Here is a 19,416-nt window from a genome sequence, read left to right on the forward strand (position 1 = left end):
TGCAATTCAAACACAGTGAAGGGCTGGGTTAACATAACTACATGTTCCCACCGGTCCTACATGTTGACGTCAGAGCCTCCGCTGTATACGTCAAAGGTCCCCTGTCCTGTGAAGAGCTTTACAACAAGAAGGTTAACATTCAAATGGATTCGCCATTGACAGACAGTTTACATCCCATCAAGAACAAATCATAGCTGGTCTCTTTATCTCTCATTCCATTCGTCGTCCTCTCAATTTCTCATGCTCTCTCTCATTCTTTCCCCCTGCCTCCTCCCTTTCCCACTCTCTTTGAGGGTGTACGTTCAAAATAATAACTTTTCTAAAGAAGTAAGGTTCAAGAATGAGGCCTGAAGAGGAAGTTGTTTCAACACACTAGAGTAGAGTCGTCGCGGCGCCACTTCCTGTCAGGGAAGTGGCTGGCGGGTTGAGAAATAAAAGCCTTCGGAGGCCAGCGGCACGGAGGTGGTGGAAATGTGATGACACATGTTAAACAATGGAGTGGAACTAAAATGTTTTTATGTTTATATTGTTAGGTCCAAACTAGAGTGTTAGATGGATGAGTTTCGGACAATTATGTAATTATAAGAGCAATACCCGTCTCTGATCGAACCATAGTAGCCATCACGACTGGCTTTACTAAAACATACCAAATTAATTTGGCCAATGAGCTTCTATGTACCAATTCTGGCAAAGAGCATTTAGTGTGAGTGTGCCTGCCTCAAATGTAATCATTTTGGATTCATGCATGTTGCGGGAGTACCGAGTTTCTGCACAAAAAAAAAGTGAAACGTCATTCAAGTAATTTACAAGATGTCTCATCACAAAAACCAAAGTTCTGTATTGCTATTGTTCACCGTGTGGCGAAATGCTCTTCAACAGGAATTGGCATGAAAATGTTGTCCTTTAATTGATTGCGATAAAGCATGTATCATAGATTATAGAACATAGACACCATACATTTGAAACATTTGGGCAAATGTTTACAAAATAATATATTTAAAGTATATATTCTATCATACTTTTATATTTGGTTGCTAAAATGTGTCTTTGAGTATGAAACCTTTAAGAATCCAGTACAAGCCAGGACTTGTGTTCTGTTGTCAGTCTACGTTTGACGTAATAATGTTATTATTTTACACCTGATAAACCCAATTTTATGAATTTCCTTCCAATTTCTACTAACGAAACCTGTGGTGTTTTATAAGACAGACCAAAATAGCTTCTTTAATCGCATGTTAAACATCCTTGGGAAACTTATTTTGCAGTAATTTCGCCACATCCTGCGTGGTTTGAGGAAGTGGGCAGGCTGACATCAAGGCAGATCTGCTGTTCAAACATTTCCTACCAGTACAAGTCAAGAAGCGAGAACAAAAACAAGAGCCAGTATAATTTACAGTTAAATATAATACAAAATGTTACAAAGGGCTGCCTCAAATGTTTCAGATAAAACCAAGAGCCACAAACCAAAGGTAAGTGAATTTTGAAATAAAAAGAGGAACATTTAAAGAGTCCAGTATTTCATGCAAATAACATAATTACCTGCTACTAAAAATCTGTGTTTGATCAAATTGAACAAATATTGGTTTCAAAGATTATTACTTTACTTTTTGGTAATCTTGGTTAGTGAGTTAAACAAAATTGACATAGTTCCCCAAAAAAAGTAAAAGTGGGATGGTATGTTTAAAAAATGACTATAACATTAACATTAGAACGTATGTGTGTATACAGGGAGTCCCAAAGCAAGACGTGAGAGGAATGAAGAGACAGGCCTGTCTAGGGGCAAGGCCTCCATATTAAAATAGGCTTTTCAAGGATTATTCATTTATAGAATTATTTCGACGGCATTTGGGATGTGGGGTCCACAGTGAGAGGATTAAGTGAACTCGTGGCTTATGGAAAATTAAAAAAAACGAAAGCATTTCAGCGGTACTTATGGGGTCATGTCTGGCGCACAAATGTGAATAAGCCAGCACTCCTCAATGCTGTTATAAAACCTGGCTGCAATCGTGCAACCAACCTTCTACACATCAAATCATGACACTATTCTGGATTAATCACACCAGCCCACATCCGACGACCACAATCCTATTAATTGACCCGATGGAGGTCTCATATTGTGTCTCTAATCCATGCCCATAGCGCTCCACCAGCTTTGGGAGGTTCGAGGGCCTCAGAAACCCACTATCACATTCCAAGCTGGAGGAGAATGGTACCGCAATGGTTGGTAGTTACATCACAGCCTTACTGTACCTTGTGTTGATCATTTTCTGTTCCTTTTATTTATATTCACTGTTTTTACAATGATTTTTCTGTGTTTGACCTCCTGTGAACGTAACGTTATTCCTCTGTATCAATGAAGTAATGAAGAATCTGAATTATTGAAACTGAATGCAACTCCATGTCCTCACAAATACATGAAGTTGCTCAGTGTACAGTTTTTTAGCTTAACAAAGTTTTTTGTTTTTCAAGCACTAACTATAACATAGAGGCACGTCTTCTACAGGGGATAGCAGTAGTAGGACAACCAGTTATGTTTACACTAACTGGCCTAGTAGATGCCAATTGGTCTTGAGAATGCCTTTGCCTTTTACGTAAGCTTTTTCACAGAATTCAATGGACTGATTTTGGTGAATTGGTAAAGATTTGTCTTTACCAATTAGAGGGCCTCAGAAACCCCTTTTTGACCAAAGCTCTTCCATGTTTGGGTAGATTAAAGAAGAATTGGACGGTTTGGAATCAAATAAGTCAGCTGGACTGAGCAAGAAGATGAAGGCGATTTCACTGACCATGCGCAGAAAGATGGGCAAGAAGCATCAGAAGGCATGCTCTGAAGAGATGGTAAGTTACAGAAAATCCCACACAGAAACACAAAAACACAGCAACGCAAAAACAAAGTGACATAGAAACAGAGAAACATAAAAACACACAAACACATCTGTGACCTGTCCAGTTATCCACACACACACACACACACCACACACACACACACACACACACACACACACACACACACACACACACACACACACACACACACACACACACACACACACACACACACACACACACACACACACACACAATGATGCATGTATTACTTGGAGGTTAATCAGTTTCCATCATCGCTGCTGATATTACATCCTTACATTTACTTTTTTTTTTTTTTTTTTTCTTGCAACTTGATCAACAGGTCTAAATGTTAAAATTGCTTAGCAAATAAACACTTTAAACGGTTATCCTTAGTGGAATATTTAGGATTAACAATTCAGCAGATGTATTATTTCTGCAATTTAGGGTTAGTTACTCTTTGTAACATTCCTGGCACTGATTCTGCCAAAATAATGACATCTGTCTCTCATGAACAGACATGGCGGTTTTGAAACTTTGCTCACTAAGCATGTATTTGACCTTTCAGGGTGATGACACAGACAGAGAGCCAGATGGAGAGGCAGAGAGTTGCACTCAAGAGAAAGCTTCTTCAAAGACCAGGAACTCTTTAGAAAGTCTCTATAGTGGCCAGAGCTCTTCCAGTAAGTTCCAGCCTGTAAATTGTTCTATAGCTCTTCTTCTCCCCCTGCTGGTGAGAAAGCAAACAGCGCTGCTCTACAGCTGCAGAAACACTGTATTCACAACCCATTGTCTCGTGTTTACTGGTTCAGGTGGGGTAACCACTGAGTCCAATGGCTCCAAGAGAAACAGTCTTCGACTGGAGGAGGACGGATCCTACCCAGGACAGTTCTGTGGCCGAGCCCGAGTCCATACAGACTTTGTGCCCAGCCCGTATGACACGGATTCCCTCAACCTCAAGGTGCAGCAGATTGCATTGTTGATAAATGACCTTAAGCGAAAGCAAAGTTGCATTGTAATATTTTGATCAAGTTAATTTAATTTAAAAGAAAAAAAGTCTATTTTGTTATTGATTCATTTGTATACTGAGAAATAATACCCCCAAAAGAACCTAGTGATTCGTTATGTTTTGGCAGGCTGGTGACATCATCAGCGTCATCAGCAAGCCTCCGATGGGGATCTGGACGGGCATGCTCAACAACAAAGTGGGCAACTTCAAGTTCATCTACGTGGATGTTTTGGTCGAAACGGAGAAAGAGGAGGAGGCCCCGAAGATCAGACAACAGAAGCTGAGCAGAAGGCCAAGGCCCAACACCCTGCTGGAGCTGCTGGAGCAGCTTAATTTACAGGTGAGGAAGGGCCCTGAGGCAGGTCCTCCTGAAACCCAGGAAGTAATTCAACAATGTCCCATGTCCCCTTTACTGCGTCAAAGAGACATAGGAGTTATCCACTGGTTAAACATGTTTCAATAGTTAAAATAAATGAAGCACAGTTTAATTACTTAATCATCCCGGTTGAACCTATGCAAGTCTGATTGCTGACATGGCGACCCGTCAGAGATATGTTTATTGATGAAACCATGGAACCACGAAATCCCACACAGAAACACAAAAACACGGCAATGCAAAAACAAAGCGACATAGAAACACAGAAACATACACAAGCACACACACGCACACGCACACACACGCGCAAGCACGCCACACACACACACACACCCAAACACTCGCACACACACACACACACACACACACACACACACACACACACACACACACACACACACACACACACACACACACACACACACACACACACACACACACACACACACACACACACGCAAACACAGATGCGTGTATTACTTGGAGTTTAATCAGTTTCCATCATCGCTGCTGATGCCACATCCTTCAATTACGTTGATAATTTTTTTTATTTTCTTTCTGGCAACTTGGTTATCAACTGGTCTAAATGTTTATATTGCTTAGCAAATAAACACTTTAAATGTGATCCTTAGTGGAACATTACGATTAACAATCCAGCAGATGAATTACTTTCTGTAATTTAGAAAATTTGATGCAAATACAATAGTCCCAAGTCTCTCTTTGTAACATTCCTGGCACTGGTGTTCTCAGGAGTACGCCTCAGCCTTGCTTCTGAACGGTTACCAGACGGTGGATGACCTGATGCATCTAAAGGAGAAACACCTGATAGAGCTGAATATCAAAGACCCTGAGCACAGACGCAGGCTGCTAGCTGCAGCGGACTGCTGCTACACAGAAGGTCAGTAACACACTACTTCTACTACTATTGCTACTACTACTACTACTACTGCTACTACTATTAATACTACCAATACTACTGCTACTAATATTAATATTACTGTACTGCTAATAATACTTATACTGCTGCTGGTAATACTAATATTTCTGCTACTTCTAATAATACAAATTCTTTATTGCATTTATAAAGCGCTTTTCTAGATACCCAAAGCACTCAACATATTGAGAGTGTGTGTGCAGGGCTCTCAAGTCTCACGCGATAGGCGTGAGACACACACAATACAACCCATGCACAAGCTCACAAGCCACACTTATTTTACACGTATTTCTCATGCAGTGAAATGACCAGTATAGCGCCCACCAATTTCCGCCGCAACAGTGGAAAAGGTAGGAATCAAATGGGTTCCCCGTACGTAGGGTAATCAGACGTCCTCTTTTTCCCGGACATGCCCTTTTTTTGAGACACTTTTAAAAAAATGTGTCCGGGCTGAATTTCAAAATTGTCCTGGATTTTATTACAAAGCCTCATACATGTTCACATTGAATTTGCATTGTGTTTCTCTGGGTCGTTCACAAACTAGTTAGGCTACACCCTCCCCTACTTAGTTCTGTTCGCTTTGCATTGGTGGAAGTGAGTAGGGGGAGAGGTTAAGTAGAGCCTTCAGATTGAACGGTTTGACTTTAGAGTTAGCGTCATGTTTTGTATTTATTTTTTTACCATTATTGTTTTATAGGGACAAACATTAATACATTTCTCCTACAGGGGATTGATGAGATTCTATCTATTGAACAGAAAGAAACACTTGGTCATACTTTACAAACTTTACCACAGCATTGGCCTATTGAATGAGACAGATTTATTATAAGCATTGGGCTGAATGCCATATTAATATATATTTTTGCACGTTTGTGACGTTTAAAATTTCAGGGAAAAGTATATGTCTCTACTGGTGTTGCTTAGGCCAATAGTTTTTGGAGGCCGTGTTGTTTCTGAATATAAGTGTTAAGGGACAATAATGCTTACTATCATACATTAGTCACCATGTCTCTGGAGACATTGGTGTGCAGTCACATGTTAATATACCCATACCCCCCCCCCCCAGATCAGAGTCTCTAAGAAGAGAACACCTACAACCCTGTTATTATAATAATGTGATGACGTGGAAGAAGCTCTAGTCGTGAAGACACTGAATGAGGCAACAGCACGTCTCCCTCACCCCAACTAAAGCAACTCACCCTGCATGCTGAAAGAGGCTTGTCATGTGACTTCCTCTCCTGCACGCTTAATGTGAAGAGGCCGATTGTGCTCTTCTAATCTGCTTTTTTTAACCAGAAAGAGTGGTAAACAAACCTTTCCACTTGAGTCGAAAAGAATTGTAATTCTGGGGGGGGGGGACTTTTCCAGGTGGGTCTTCATGACACTTTTCCAGGTGGGTTTATGTGTGTGTGTGTGTATGTGTGTGTGTGTGTGTGTGTGTGTGTGTGCGTGTGCGTGTGCGTGTGCGTGTGCGTGTGTGCGTGTGTGCGCGTGTGCGCGTGTGTGTGTGTGATAAGCCATTTAATGTCAAAGGGAAGTAGTGTTTGGTTTAGTGTGAGAGCAAACAGATGGCCGCAGGGTGACCTTCTAATGTGAGAGTGCTGACGTCAGATTCAAGCAATTTAATCAAGCTTACCGGCTATTATTCTGGCGGAGTGGCCACCTGATCACAGAAAGCCTTGGATTAAACATGACAAAATCATAGGTACATTTATTCAAAGTCAAAATTAAAGAACTTTTGCAAAAATGTTGATATTGAACTACATTTCAAACATATGCAAAGACTATTACAACACTTGTATCTCACGATGAGTCATTCGGTGTTAGCATTAAAACTAACATGAAGGAAGTTGCACACCTTAAAAGTCAAAAACTACAATTTTACTCTATTAAAGTCGGGTCGATTTTGCCCCTCCCAGTTAGTAGGTGAGACTTTCAGTATTAAAAAAAGTTTCTTTAATATTTTAAGCAAAGAGCTTGTTGACATGCTGCACATGACTTTTGAAAATCCGCTTTAATCCATCATATTTTCACGTGCTAGTTGGTGTTCAGTAGCACCAGTGCCACATTGTGATCCAAACAAACTGATGTCCTCAGGTGATGGGCAGAGAGCGGCGGAGGAGGGGAGTTCTACCTGTGGTCTGCCAGAGGAGGACATGGAGGGTCTCCGGGACTCCGGCTGCTTCATCCCCTCAGAGGGCTCCGACCCCCTGAAGGAGGAGGGAGACCCTGCCCCCAGCACGGCGGAGGGCTAGCCTGGGTCAGCACGGCCGCCCCCCCATGGAGGTCTTGATGTCATTATGACATTCTGGGATGTCATTGAACACATTGAATCAAACCCAGAGTCCCTGAGTCCCTTATTAAGGGCGAGGTGTTGGTATAACATTCCTGGACAGTGCTTTATTTTGCCGGGGCAAAAAAGGCCCCTTCTAAAATAAATTAAAATAAGTTTTGCATTGTGATATTAGTAGTTGAAAAACTGAAGACAACATACTTCTCTTGACCTGGGATTTTTGATACCTTACATTGCTCAGAAAAGTAAAATTATTAACGGATCTACTTGTATATAATGTATATATATATAAATGCAGTGCTTTCTGTTTATAAAGCCTTTAACATAATCATATTTTTTTACTTCCTCAATGAAGGCATTAGAGTGAGGTAGTTACTAATGTAAAGTTTTAGTTTCCCATTATTACATTTCTAATTGAAATAAAGAATGGAACCAGATAAAGGAACTTTTGCAAGACTCTCTCTCTCTCTCTCTCTCTCTCTCTCTCTCTCTCTCTCTCTCTCTCTCTCTCTCTCTCTCTCTCTCTCTCTCTCTCTCTCTCTCTCTCTCTCTCTCTCTCTCTCTCTCTCGCTCACTCTCCCTTTACTACATTACCCACAATCCCTGTGTTTTAAGATTCATCACTCTCCTCACTGTTTTGTTAATTAAAGCAATAAAATAATAAATAAGAAAAGTAGCTTGTTGTTTGTTTTCTGTTTCGTATCAAGATGAACCCTGTTTTGTAGCCCGGAGGGGACAGCACGAGGAATAAGGAACTGGCTACTCGCCTGTTCTCAGTCCGTTCAGAATCATAACATAACAACCCTTATGTTCTATATGAGACAGACTTCTATGTTTAGATATGACCATGTGTTTCAATGTTTCAATGAATTCATGAATGCATAATGCTGCCATCAATAAAAATGATTAGTTTCTTACGCATATTGCTTGTAGATATTGAATGAAATATCAGTTCACACTTTTGCTTCTGTTAGAGGAAGTGCTAAATAAACCCCATAGGCCGAAACGCAGCATAAACGTGTTTGTTATTGTTAGGTGAACCGCCAGGTGTCGCTACGTACGCTCAACTGTGAGTCTCAAAATCCCTTAAAAGAACTACAATACCCAGGCTCATGGGACTCAGGAACTACAACACAAAGATGACGTGTAGTTGTTCCATACGCTTGAAACGCTACGGTCAGACGCAATCTTTAGAAGACCGGGCATCCTTCACAGTATAATAAATACATTATATCGCATCACTACAGACCGCATAGTTATGTCTGGAGAAGTGTCCATGATAGGTAAGTTATCTTACATTGCTACATAATAAATTCTCGCTAACGTTACGTTACTGTATAATGTTTTAGCTACTAGCTGTTTTGTCTATTGCTCAGGAAGGCAACTACGTGTTATTGGCCTGATCTTAGAACCACCTAGTGTTATTAATCATTGTTTAGGTTGTATAATAATTTATTGGCGTCATCGCAACTTGTCTCTTCCGGTCCGCTGCTGACGCCAGGTTCTGTCATCCTCGCCTTGTTCCTGGCCGGCTACCTGGGCCAGCAGTATCTGCCTCCTCCCAAACCCAGAGTGATCGGGCTGGATCTGGGGACCACGTACTGCTCGGTGGGGGTGTTCAACCCCGGGGTCGGCGACGTCGAGGTGATCGCCGATGAAGAAGGAAGGAAAAGCATACCCAGTGCCGTGTCGTTCACCCTCACCGAGGTCCTGGTGGGGCATGAGGCCCAGGACCTGGCTGACAGCAACCCCCAGAACACAATCTATGATGCGAAACGATTCATAGGCAAGATCTTCGACCCCAACCTTTTAGAACAGGAGAGTGCTCGCTACCCATTCCAGGTGAGCTATGTTGTTGTTAATGTATTATTTAAAGTGACAAAGTATATTAAGTTTATACTAATTCAAACAAATGTATTTAACTTTATTTTTTATAGCCGTACAAGAATTCAAGAATTTCATCTTAAATACTCAAGTGCCATCTTTCTTTTCCGTCCGCTAGGTGATAAACAACAACGGCAGTGCAGAGTTCCTAGTTACCACCAATCTGACATTTACAGTCAGCCCAGAGTTCATTGGCTCCAGACTATTGTTGAAGATGAAGCAGATGGCTGAGAAACACCTGGGGATGCAGATAGAGAAGGCTGTTATCTCTGTGCCCGCTGAGTTTGACGAAAGACAGCGAAACTACACTATCATGGCTGCTAATCTTGCTGGTCAGTAGTCACTTTCTATTTTAAAGTAGTTTCCTGGATTGCTGTACTGTTTCACAGCAATGGCGTGTGATTTAAAACATGACTTGATGACATGATGTCTTGTGTTTATTCAGCGATATGCCAACACATGGTATATTGCTAAATACACTGAAACATATTTCTGCCATGTTTCTCTCAATTCTATTCAACTTCTTGATTCTCCAAATTCTAATTTGTAATCAGGGAGCTTAGAAATAACTTTAAGTTGAGTAAATTGTTACTTAATGGAGAAATCCGGTGTAAAATGGATCTTGGATATGTTTGGTATGATAACGAGTTGGAATGTTCGTTTGGGAGCAAAATAAACGTATATAGACGCATTCTTAATTAAGAACTTAAGTTGGCTGTCTTAGCCGATTCTACCAAAACGCTTTAAACTTGGAACGATAGGGGCATGTCTCATGGTAATCACTAAATCGTTATTTTAAACCACTTACAAGGCTAGAAGTAGCCCTACACTTCTTTGGTAGTATAATAAGGGTCTCAAACGAGGCATTGATAACTAACTTGATAACTGTAAGTGTACAGATTGTTTATTAAAAAAAATATTTAATTTATTTTATGCACACAATACCATCAGTAATTCACCCGTCGACACCATCTTGTCTTCAAGACTCGATAGGTAGATTGGCGAACACAGAGCTTGTGACATCCGTCAACAACACGCAAGCTCCGTGTTTGCCAATCTAGTTATCGATCTTCTAGCCTTGTAAGTGGTTTAAAATAGCGATTTCGTTTTTATCGCCCCTATCATTCAAAGTGTATAGCGTTTTGGTAGAACCGGCTAAAACAGCCAACTTAAGAATGCTTCTACAAAAGAACATTCCAACTCGTTATCATACCAAACATATCCCAGATCCATTTTACACCGGATTTCTCCTTTAAAGTTTAAAGTTTCGCTTGCCACTACAAACAAACAAGAAAGTTGCCTTCCCTTGGCCTTCCCTTTTCCAAAAAGGAAACGCAGAGATGTATGTAAATAAGCAGATACCTGTCTTACCCAGATTCTGATAATTTATTTATTTCCAAATTCATCATTGTTCATCCAGAAGGTGAGTTTGCTGGGTTAGCTTTTGCTAATCTACTTCGAATGACTTGCAGTGTTACAGTAGCCTAGGTCCTGTTTATTTGAAGGGGAATACACTGCGGCCACTGACAGGTTACCCAGCCATAAGCAGCTGTTAATATGAACATGAATTTGAATCTAGATAGCAAACAATGATTTACATATAACTGGCGAATCCCTTTTACCTTTAATTGAATGTGTTATTTAAAAACATAGTAGATTCCTCAAACTCACTTTTATCTTGTTTTGTGGTGGTGCATGGTTTGTATTTTTTCAATTCACTCACCGTCCATGCAGAATGTTGCTACTAGCTTGGTTAACGTCTGTAATGCTCACCTCCAGGTTTAGAAATCCTACGGGTAATCAACGAGCCCACGGCGGCTGCTATGGCGTACGGCCTCCACAAGGTGGAGGTGTTCAACGTGCTGGTGGTGGACCTGGGTGGAGGAACGCTGGACGTGTCCCTGCTCAACAAACAGGGAGGCATGTTCATCACCAGGGCCATGGCAGGTAGGCCGGTCACCCCTCTCTATCCCTCATCTCAGATCGCTGCAGATCAACCAGTTGGTTTGTATAGGAAAAGTTACAAGGCTTTTATTGTCTGAAAAGTTTTTATAGTTTTAACTTTTTGAAGAGCTTTGGTCTACTGGTCTAAAGTCCTGTTTCTTTCTATTTTGTAACTGTACATCTGTAGTTTACTAGTAGGCCTATATTGAAACCCCTTTGGGTTTTGTCCCTAGGGAACAACAAGCTGGGCGGCCAAGACTTCAGCCAGCGGCTGCTGCAGCACATGATGGACCAAGTCCTGCAGACGTTCGGCATCGCAGTCTCTCTCAAAGAAGACGTCCACCGCCTCCGTCAGCACGCCGATGAGGCCAAGCTCAACCTCACCCTCCAGCCCAGCGTCAGCGTCCGGGTGCCCCTGCAGCTCCAGGCGGCGGAGACCCCTGCAGCCGGGAAGCCGCCCGTCCTCTTCCAAATGACCGTCACCCGCGAGGCGTTTGAGGAGCTCAACGCGGACCTCTTCCAGAAGATCCTGGAGCCCATCAAGACGGTGCTGGTGGAGGGCCGCCTGAAGGCTGAGGAGGTGGACGAGATCGTGCTCGTGGGAGGCTCCACCAGGATACCCCGGATCAGGCAGCTGATCCGACAGTTCTTCGGCAAGGAGCCCAACACGTCGGTGGACCCCGACCTGGCCGTGGTCACGGGGGTGGCCATCCAGGCGGGCATCATGGGAGGTTCCTGGCCCTTGCAAGTCAGCGCCATAGAAATCCCAAACAGACACCTGCGCAAGGTCAATTTCAACTAGTCACGGATAGAGGCCCCCAGCTCTCAGCCTAAAACCATGACATAGAGGGTACCCGAGGAATACGACTGAATACTTTAAAGTGCAATGCTTCTGAAATTAGGCAGGTGTAGTCTCTGGTGAAGGTGCACAATGGATGAATGCTGTTGGGTCACCAGAATCATTGGTTAGGGCAAGAAGAACCAGTCGCTTATGGAGATATCTATAGGATGTTGTTTAAACAGCTATACGTGGATTTGTGAAAAACATAGTTTTTAATTATTTGTTAACATGTATCAACATCATTTGTTACCAATGTCACTGGTTCATGCTTCTGATAGTAATAGGTGTTAATTTTGGATGTTTTCTAGTGACAGATTGCTTTATTGTACATGTTTCTCGTCAATGCAATGAGATGCCATCTTTACATTTAGCTGGAATGTTATCATGATTTTTTGCATGGCATTTCTGATAGTGTGCCATTCAGGGACCGATCCTTTACATATAGATATTATTATACATTGTAAATCAGCCAGTTCATCCAGAACTTTAAATATTATTTATTTATTTATTTGCACATTTGAATGGGCCTGTGAGCGCTTTACGTATGGCGATACTTCCCACTCCCTTACTTTTCCAACCGATGTTGACCCAATGTGCGTGCCTTTTCTGAGTGCTACCATAGTGTTTACTGTAGGAGTGATGTGCCACAGGCTCGTGCTTCTTCATATGGCCTGTTAATGAAGACAAAAGGCTGATGTGTAACAAAGACATAAACACTGGCATTAGGTTCCACAGCAGGTTATTGGGACAAAAGATGACAGTGTAATTGCTAGGACTACTGCAAAGACAACGGTTTCTCAAGACCTCATCAACAACACATTAAGTAACTTATAGGAGCCTACTTAATATGTTCTACATTGGAGCATTCAGCAGCTTGTCATTCCAATGTATGTTTTTTTGCAGATTGAGTTGTCCGTATAGATTGGCCAATCAGCTGCTGGGAAACTGCTCTGCTTTGACATGATTCATCATCATGTCAGAATATGATGTTGGAGCTCCGCCAGTCAGATTTAGTATATTTATTTTTCTCCAAAGAGCTCACTTCTAGCAACGTGAAAGGTCCAACCTCAGCAAGCCACTTTGAAGGCCCACCTCTGCCATGTTCCGGCTTATTATATTCTCTCCATTTCCAATGGCCCAATGGGCTACATGCAGTTTTCGTGTTGCCTAGGAAACGCTTGTGGAAATGTGTTAATGCCATGACATTGTGTTGCTATACATGTTCGTACTTTGATGTGATTAGGTTGAATTATTTCAATATGTACATTATCAAGGAACGTGTTGACATATAGTCCTAGCCACGGTCTGTATGTTTCCCAAGGAAACGATAAACTGTATATGCCTGCCGCTTTTAGAATTTCATTCAAATCTCATTCCGAAACGTATTCTAATTACGTAAGATTAACATTAGGCCTCACGCTGCCTCACTTTCGTACTGATAAATATACTGATACATCGGATGACTATGTAAATAGGAAGATGTGTGTTTATTCTTACTGAAGAGTATAATAAATAACTATTTTCATAAGGATTTATTTTTTTTAGTCCTATCGTAAAGGGAAATTTACAACTGATACTTTAAAGAGCAAACGTATTTATTTTAGTCCATTAAAGTTGTGTAACTTTAAACATCCACTTCAGATGACTTGATTTCTTATATAGGGCTTTGTTGAAAGGGTTGGCAAAACTAGTTGATGCAGTAGGCCTACATAAAATCCAAGCGTAGATTAATAATTAATGTATTCATCCTAGAATGTTGATACAAGCCACATTTTTAAATCTAACCAGCTTTGAACTGATGATTTAAGGCTAATTATAGTTTGAGAGAAATTTGATTGATCAAAAGTCAAAATGAAAGCAATATTTCACCAAAATTTCAACCCTCGATTCGCTTGCATTGACCAGGCTGCCAACGCCTTTCAAGATCAACTTTTCCAATGCTGTGATGTTTATTTACATCGTTTGTTTTCCTACATTTTTTTCTATGCAAGTAGAACAGCCTTTTAACAGAAAGTATTGCACATACTTCCTACTGTCCTGTAGCAGCTCTTCTACCGTCTTAATATGACTGTACAGTCTGAGTCATATGCTTCCGCAAATTAGCTTTCCTCTTTCCTTATCACTATTCAACTGCCTGCGCAATGTAAGTGACTAGAAGCTATTTGCTGGTGTGGAAGTAGATTGTAAAGGAGAACCAAAGTCCCTGACGCCATCTTCCAGACATCTGATGAGATAGTTTTTCCCTGTTGGCAGCCATCCATTGTAGCCTCAATCCACGGAGGCAGCTAGGTCATCAGTCCTGCTCAGGTAGGCTACTGCTAACCCCATCAGCCAGGCTTACTTCACCTGTCTGTCATAAGGACCACGACCCCTTATGGTGAAAACAAGGGCCAGTTCAAAATGACTGCAAGACGAGTGGCCTATTCACTATATTGTCTTTATTTACCCAAATCCTTGATTTAAAATTACTTCTCATGACTGAACCTTTTGGATGGTAAGTGAACTGTGGGTTGAGACAACAACAATCATAAACTAATGTTAGTTATCTGAAAATACAAATTTATTTTAAACTTCCAATGGGAGTGGCCTGCCTTTATATAATATGATCCACATAAAATGTAAAGATGAAAATGTTGTGAAAAAATATATTTTTTACATTATGCACCCTCTACCATAGTTTTTCGAGCCAAATCGTCCTGGCTAAATAATTATAAAAATCAGCTCAAACAAAAAAAATCAGCTCTTCTACACATGGCTCAAAATGAACACAATTCTCAGAAACTCTTGTTTCAAATTAGCTTTTAATGTTAACCTTTGAGGCACAGTAATAGGCTACCCAAAGAGAGAAAATAACACAAAAGGCAATCCCTTTATTGACCCTGCACAGCCGGTTGTTATGCAATGTCCCTTCAACCGCTTACAGATTTCTTTTCACATAAAAACACCCCACTTCATTTGCCCAAAAGCACTCACATTTTGTTTCACGCCATCATCAGCAAACATAAATGTCTTCAGTTGACAACATGCTGTAGGTTAACTGCAATCCTCAACAAGTCTTTCCAGCAAAGTACGGACATCTTGACTTCCCAGGGCCATGACGATTGGTCCTATGTGTGTTACACACCATGGTCACATCGTTAAAATGCTGCTCCTAGCCAGAGCATAATTTACCATCTACTTATACAGCGACACACTCATACCAACACTGCAAACACCCAGTCAGTCAACCAAATACATTGTAGGCCCTCACATCTTAAAAAAAGAAATACGTCCAAACACATTCACGTGCACCTTAAAAAGACACCATAAAGAGCAAACTTCAGACTGTTCCATCACTTCGTTTAGTGTCTCTTAGGGAGCGCAGCTCCGACTAATCTCCTGGTGAGGTCAGCCCTATCCATGCATGGATAATAGAGGCATCATTTAAATACCCCTCTCTCAGGGAAAAACATTTCACTTGGTCGAGCAGGTAGGAACCGTGTAAACAGCAAGGCGATATTTTTGTCCTTTAAAAAACAAAATATAAATATTAAAGTTTAGTCGTGTTAATCACACAGCAGAGCAGTGTGTCAACATCAGGCAACATTTCCTTGTGTTGCCTCATACTTTGTCGACATCTCGTGTACAACTCTACCAAAGCCATCGTCGCCAGATAAAACTTAAAATGTCAACTACAGTGTGTTAAATAAAGTGACAGCTTTCCCAAAACACGCTTTCAAGAAAATCATTAATAGAGAGCTAAAGAAAACCATGTTTAGGAAAGCAGGCATTGGTAACGTATGGCGCGCCTGAAATATCTCGACCCAGCAAAGGAAGCCAAAGATTTGGCTAAATATTTTCAATACTAAAAAGTGCTTTACAGTCTCACATTACAATATGTAGTTCAGACGAGCATGAACAAATCTTATATACACAACGTATGCACAGCAAATGGGAAGTTTCCATATCATCCCCGGAAAATGCAGTGGTCTGCAGGTCAATAAGTAGCACAAGGGAAGAGACCAGACTTACAACTATTCAAATGACTTCAGGAAAGGAAGAAAAAGAAAGTTATCTTACATTGTCACTTTGTGTTTGTGTACCGCCCCCCACCCCCATCTCTAATATTCCCTTTCATACAGGCAGGAGTTTCCTTGCAGTGGATGTAGGTGAGCCAATGGGAATCACTGTGTGATGCCTTCGTTGGTGTAGTAGTCATAACTGTTCTCCATGTACAGCTCATCAGCGGTGCCGATGCCGTTGCTGACCTCTAGGGGGCGCCAAACGACAAGGACAAAAAATAAATATTGTTAGTTAGATGGTTTGAACTATTGCAGTGTATAATAAATTATTAAATGAAACGATCAGTTTTATAATGAAAGCGTTATTTTTTCCAGATAAATTTAATTAAAAGGCAAATATATGGCCAAAATGTGTCGCATCCAGAAGGTTGAATGATTGACATTTAACAATGAACGTGAATCAATGAACAACTTAATGATTGATGAAACACATTGGCATTCAAGGCTCTTAGAGATCATCCTTGAGAACACAGAGCGAGCCAACAGTTGCTGTCGAACAATCCTTTTGGAAAATGTCACTAAAGAAACCAACACAAATCATTACAACAAATGTGACCCATCACGCTCACCTTCTCACCCCTCCCCCCTGAATAAGAAGCTGGGTTGACACCCTGGGGTGTCACAAAGCTTACGCACACACGCCTCTGTCTCCGGTAATGGGGAAAGTTGCATTTAGGAGGAGGTGGAGTGGGAGGCAAGGAGATGCATGGATGTGTACTGTGAAGTACGCAGGGGGATGGAAACACTGGACAACGGAATGGGTTGGAGTAAGGAAGTGTAGGAGGAAGAAGAGGCCCAGCTGGACTGGAGAGATGGAGAGGAGGTGGTTGGGCATCACATACGTAGGATGGATGGAGGCAGGTTGACTACTGGGGCGGACCTTAGTAGGGAGGTGGGGGGGGGGGGGGGGGAGAGGAAGGACATTTACAAACACTCAGGAGAGATGCATGCTGGGAAACAAGTCACATACCAGCTTGGCCTACCCGATTCTCTCCAAAATAATGGCTGCTTTGCTTACCTTTTTATTGTTTGCCACATATGAAGCCATTTCTGAGTACAACAGTTAACCAAACGCAAACACAACAACAACAACCACAACAATCAGCCCTGGGTCCTAACCAGAGAAGATGAGCTTCTCCTTCATGATGTTGACGTCTTGGCTGGACCTCCTGCCTGCCGCCTTCAACATGATCTGCTCCGGGTTGTAGCTGCGCATACCGCTCATCCTGAACCTGTAGGAGTGGGGGTCACACAAGTCAGGGGTCAGAGGTCAGGGAACGCCAGGAACACCAAGAGGGGCCGTTGGAGATGACCTTGGTGGCCTCTGCTCGCACTGGGTGACATGACGGGGACGTGTCAGTTTAACTTTAATACCATAGCTGAGGAATGGGGGGGGGATTCTAAGTGGTGTCAGAAGAGAGCAGTCTGGATTTAGGACTCGCTCTCTGGGGCTTTGGTAGCTCTGCGATGAAGTTATGGTGAAAGATTCATTGATCAAAAACTATTTGTTTGTCGGGAGTTCAAAAATCAATAATTATTATTTAATTCCACAAATGACATTTTCAATTATAATAAGAATGTGGCGTGTTGTCCTGTCTAAAATGTTCCCTAATGCAGATGAAATATGGGTTTTAATCCTGGATTTGTTGCATCACAAAAAACAAATGAATTATTTAATTGCCGTGATGAAATCATCCAACACAATCATTCTTGTCCAATGAGACATGCAAAAATGAATTAAAAACAAAAATATCCAAAGAAGATAAATGCTTTGATTGCCAAATCATTTCTTTAAACACAAAAAACAAACCCTTCCACTAATACACTTGGAAAATTGGAATTTGTTTTCTAATAAACCACTCCAAATGGTTATTGGGGCTTCATAAAATAAAAACATCTTTGTACCCATTATTAATGGCCACAACCATGTTAAATATTGCCCTGTGGTTTCTAGAAAGCCTCCATTTTCAGCCCAGAGGGATTAAGATGCAGCTGTAGCTCTTATCAGGCCCTCTAGGGGGCAGCAGGGGGCGTGGCAGAAGTTTGACAATGATTCAGGCAAGAGATCGTAGGGTGAGATAAAACAGAGAAGAAGAAGATAGAGAGTAGGTGGAATAAAAAAGAAAAAAAGAAATCTGTTTGACAACAGGATGGGAAAATACACAAAGAACCAGGAAGAGCCAAAGATGTTAACAGCATGGCAAGGAGAGAAGAAATTATGAAAAGAAGAGAAAAAGAGGTACGAGTGAAAATGCACGAGAGGATGAGAGAACGAGAGGAAGGAAGAGTGTGGGCCAGGAGGAGCGACCCAGTTACCTGATCATGTGATAGCTGAGAGAAGATGCCAGAATGCAGCAGAGGACAAGAACATGCACATCAGGCAGAGAGAGGAAGGCAGTAGAGGAGGATAAAAGAGGGGAAGAGGAGGGGGGGGGGGGGGGGGCACAGGAGAAGACGAGAAACAAGAGAGGTCAGTTGTTGTTTTGAAAAGCCAGGGGAAGCCTCCGGAGAGTGAGCTCAAGCAGAGCAAACCGGGAACCGAACCTGCAACCTAACCATCGATCACCATCTCCCACTTGGCAGACAAATCCACGCAGCCAGTCAGACACACAAATACAAACATTAAGAAGAAAGGGAGCTGTTGTTTTCCTGTATACTTGTGCGCCTGGCAGTAATGTATTGCTGCTCGCCCACAATATTAATCAAAAGCCCTCTGGTGGGGTTGAAGAGGAAAGTCAGCGGTTGGAATGTCACACAGAGAATGAAGATTATTTATAAATAGGGCAGTCCATGTTGCATCATGGAAACTGCACATTTGAGAAAAAAAGTTATGTTTTATGAGGCTGGGTTTCTATGCCCTGCTGAGAAAGTATTTGTGCAGTACATGAGGGAGGTTGTGTACTTATTACCTGTAACTAGAGTGTACATTTCACTCTACGGCGTATACTTGTTAAAGAAAGCAGCTCTATCATAGAAGAGGGCATTTTGTCTGACCACATGAATTGATTTAGGAGTTGCATCAACATGCCTGTGGATCCATACTTACTTCTGGAATATAAAGATTCCTATGACTACAGCAAAGGAGACCAGGTCTGCAGATACCCAGATCAGGCAGTACTCCGCCGGTCTCTGGAAGCACCACCATGTGCATGTAGAGAACACACACACACACACACACACACACACACACACACACACACACACACACACACACACACACACACACA

The 19,416-nt window shown here is 41.8% G+C and overlaps 3 protein-coding genes across 5 annotated transcripts in view; 2 read left to right on the forward strand and 1 right to left on the reverse strand.

Moving 5' to 3' along the window:
* Window positions 1-1,091: 1,091 nt before the first annotated feature.
* Window positions 1,092-8,108, forward strand: LOC130406128 (SAM domain-containing protein SAMSN-1-like). 2 transcript variants are annotated; one of them, XM_056611525.1, is made up of 8 exons: window positions 1,092-1,469; window positions 2,140-2,220; window positions 2,710-2,838; window positions 3,416-3,530; window positions 3,660-3,808; window positions 3,984-4,196; window positions 4,983-5,130; window positions 7,264-8,108. In XM_056611525.1, exons 1-8 carry the CDS (start codon window positions 1,413-1,415, stop codon window positions 7,419-7,421), a joined length of 1,050 nt encoding a protein of 349 aa, XP_056467500.1. In that variant the 5' UTR covers window positions 1,092-1,412; the 3' UTR covers window positions 7,422-8,108. The 2 variants fall into 2 exon arrangements, with proteins under 2 accessions (XP_056467500.1, XP_056467501.1); XM_056611526.1 differs by lacking the exon at window positions 7,264-8,108 and adding an exon at window positions 6,535-6,562 and having other exon boundaries at window positions 1,094-1,469.
* A 477-nt stretch (window positions 8,109-8,585) lies between these two features.
* Window positions 8,586-13,363, forward strand: hspa13 (heat shock protein 70 family, member 13). The gene is made up of 5 exons (XM_056611520.1): window positions 8,586-8,742; window positions 8,961-9,301; window positions 9,462-9,675; window positions 11,123-11,290; window positions 11,521-13,363. The coding sequence occupies exons 1-5, from the start codon at window positions 8,718-8,720 to the stop codon at window positions 12,087-12,089; spliced, it is 1,317 nt and encodes a 438-aa protein (XP_056467495.1). The 5' UTR covers window positions 8,586-8,717; the 3' UTR covers window positions 12,090-13,363.
* gdpd5b (glycerophosphodiester phosphodiesterase domain containing 5b) overlaps window positions 11,998-19,416 on the reverse strand; it is a 43,061-nt gene continuing 35,642 nt past the window's right edge. Inside the window, exons 14-17 of one of the 2 annotated variants that reach the window (XR_008904419.1) lie at window positions 19,236-19,318; window positions 17,309-17,421; window positions 16,759-17,069; window positions 16,292-16,377 (exon numbers count right to left, since the gene is read on the reverse strand). Coding sequence is in view for 1 of the 2 variants with exons in the window: in XM_056611519.1 (XP_056467494.1) it covers window positions 16,292-16,377; window positions 17,309-17,421; window positions 19,236-19,318 (282 nt within the window). In the remaining variant the exon portion in view is untranslated. Of the gene's footprint in view, window positions 16,378-16,758; window positions 17,070-17,308; window positions 17,422-19,235; window positions 19,319-19,416 lie in introns of both variants that reach the window. The other variant, XM_056611519.1, reaches the window with a different exon arrangement.

Source organism: Gadus chalcogrammus, chromosome 16, assembly GCF_026213295.1.
Source record: "Gadus chalcogrammus isolate NIFS_2021 chromosome 16, NIFS_Gcha_1.0, whole genome shotgun sequence".
Classification (NCBI taxonomy): Eukaryota; Metazoa; Chordata; class Actinopteri; order Gadiformes; family Gadidae; genus Gadus; species Gadus chalcogrammus.

Coding starts and splice junctions, on each gene's coding strand:
- LOC130406128 (XM_056611525.1), top strand. CDS start 1,413: ATGTTACAAAGGGCTGCCTCAAATGTTTCAGATAAAACCAAGAGCCAC. Junction 3,531..3,659: donor TAGTGGCCAGAGCTCTTCCA/GTAAGTTCCAGC, acceptor TTACTGGTTCAG/GTGGGGTAACCACTGAGTCC. Junction 3,809..3,983: donor CGGATTCCCTCAACCTCAAG/GTGCAGCAGATT, acceptor ATGTTTTGGCAG/GCTGGTGACATCATCAGCGT.
- hspa13 (XM_056611520.1), top strand. CDS start 8,718: ATGTCTGGAGAAGTGTCCATGATAG. Junction 9,676..11,122: donor CATGGCTGCTAATCTTGCTG/GTCAGTAGTCAC, acceptor GCTCACCTCCAG/GTTTAGAAATCCTACGGGTA. Junction 11,291..11,520: donor CATCACCAGGGCCATGGCAG/GTAGGCCGGTCA, acceptor TTTTGTCCCTAG/GGAACAACAAGCTGGGCGGC.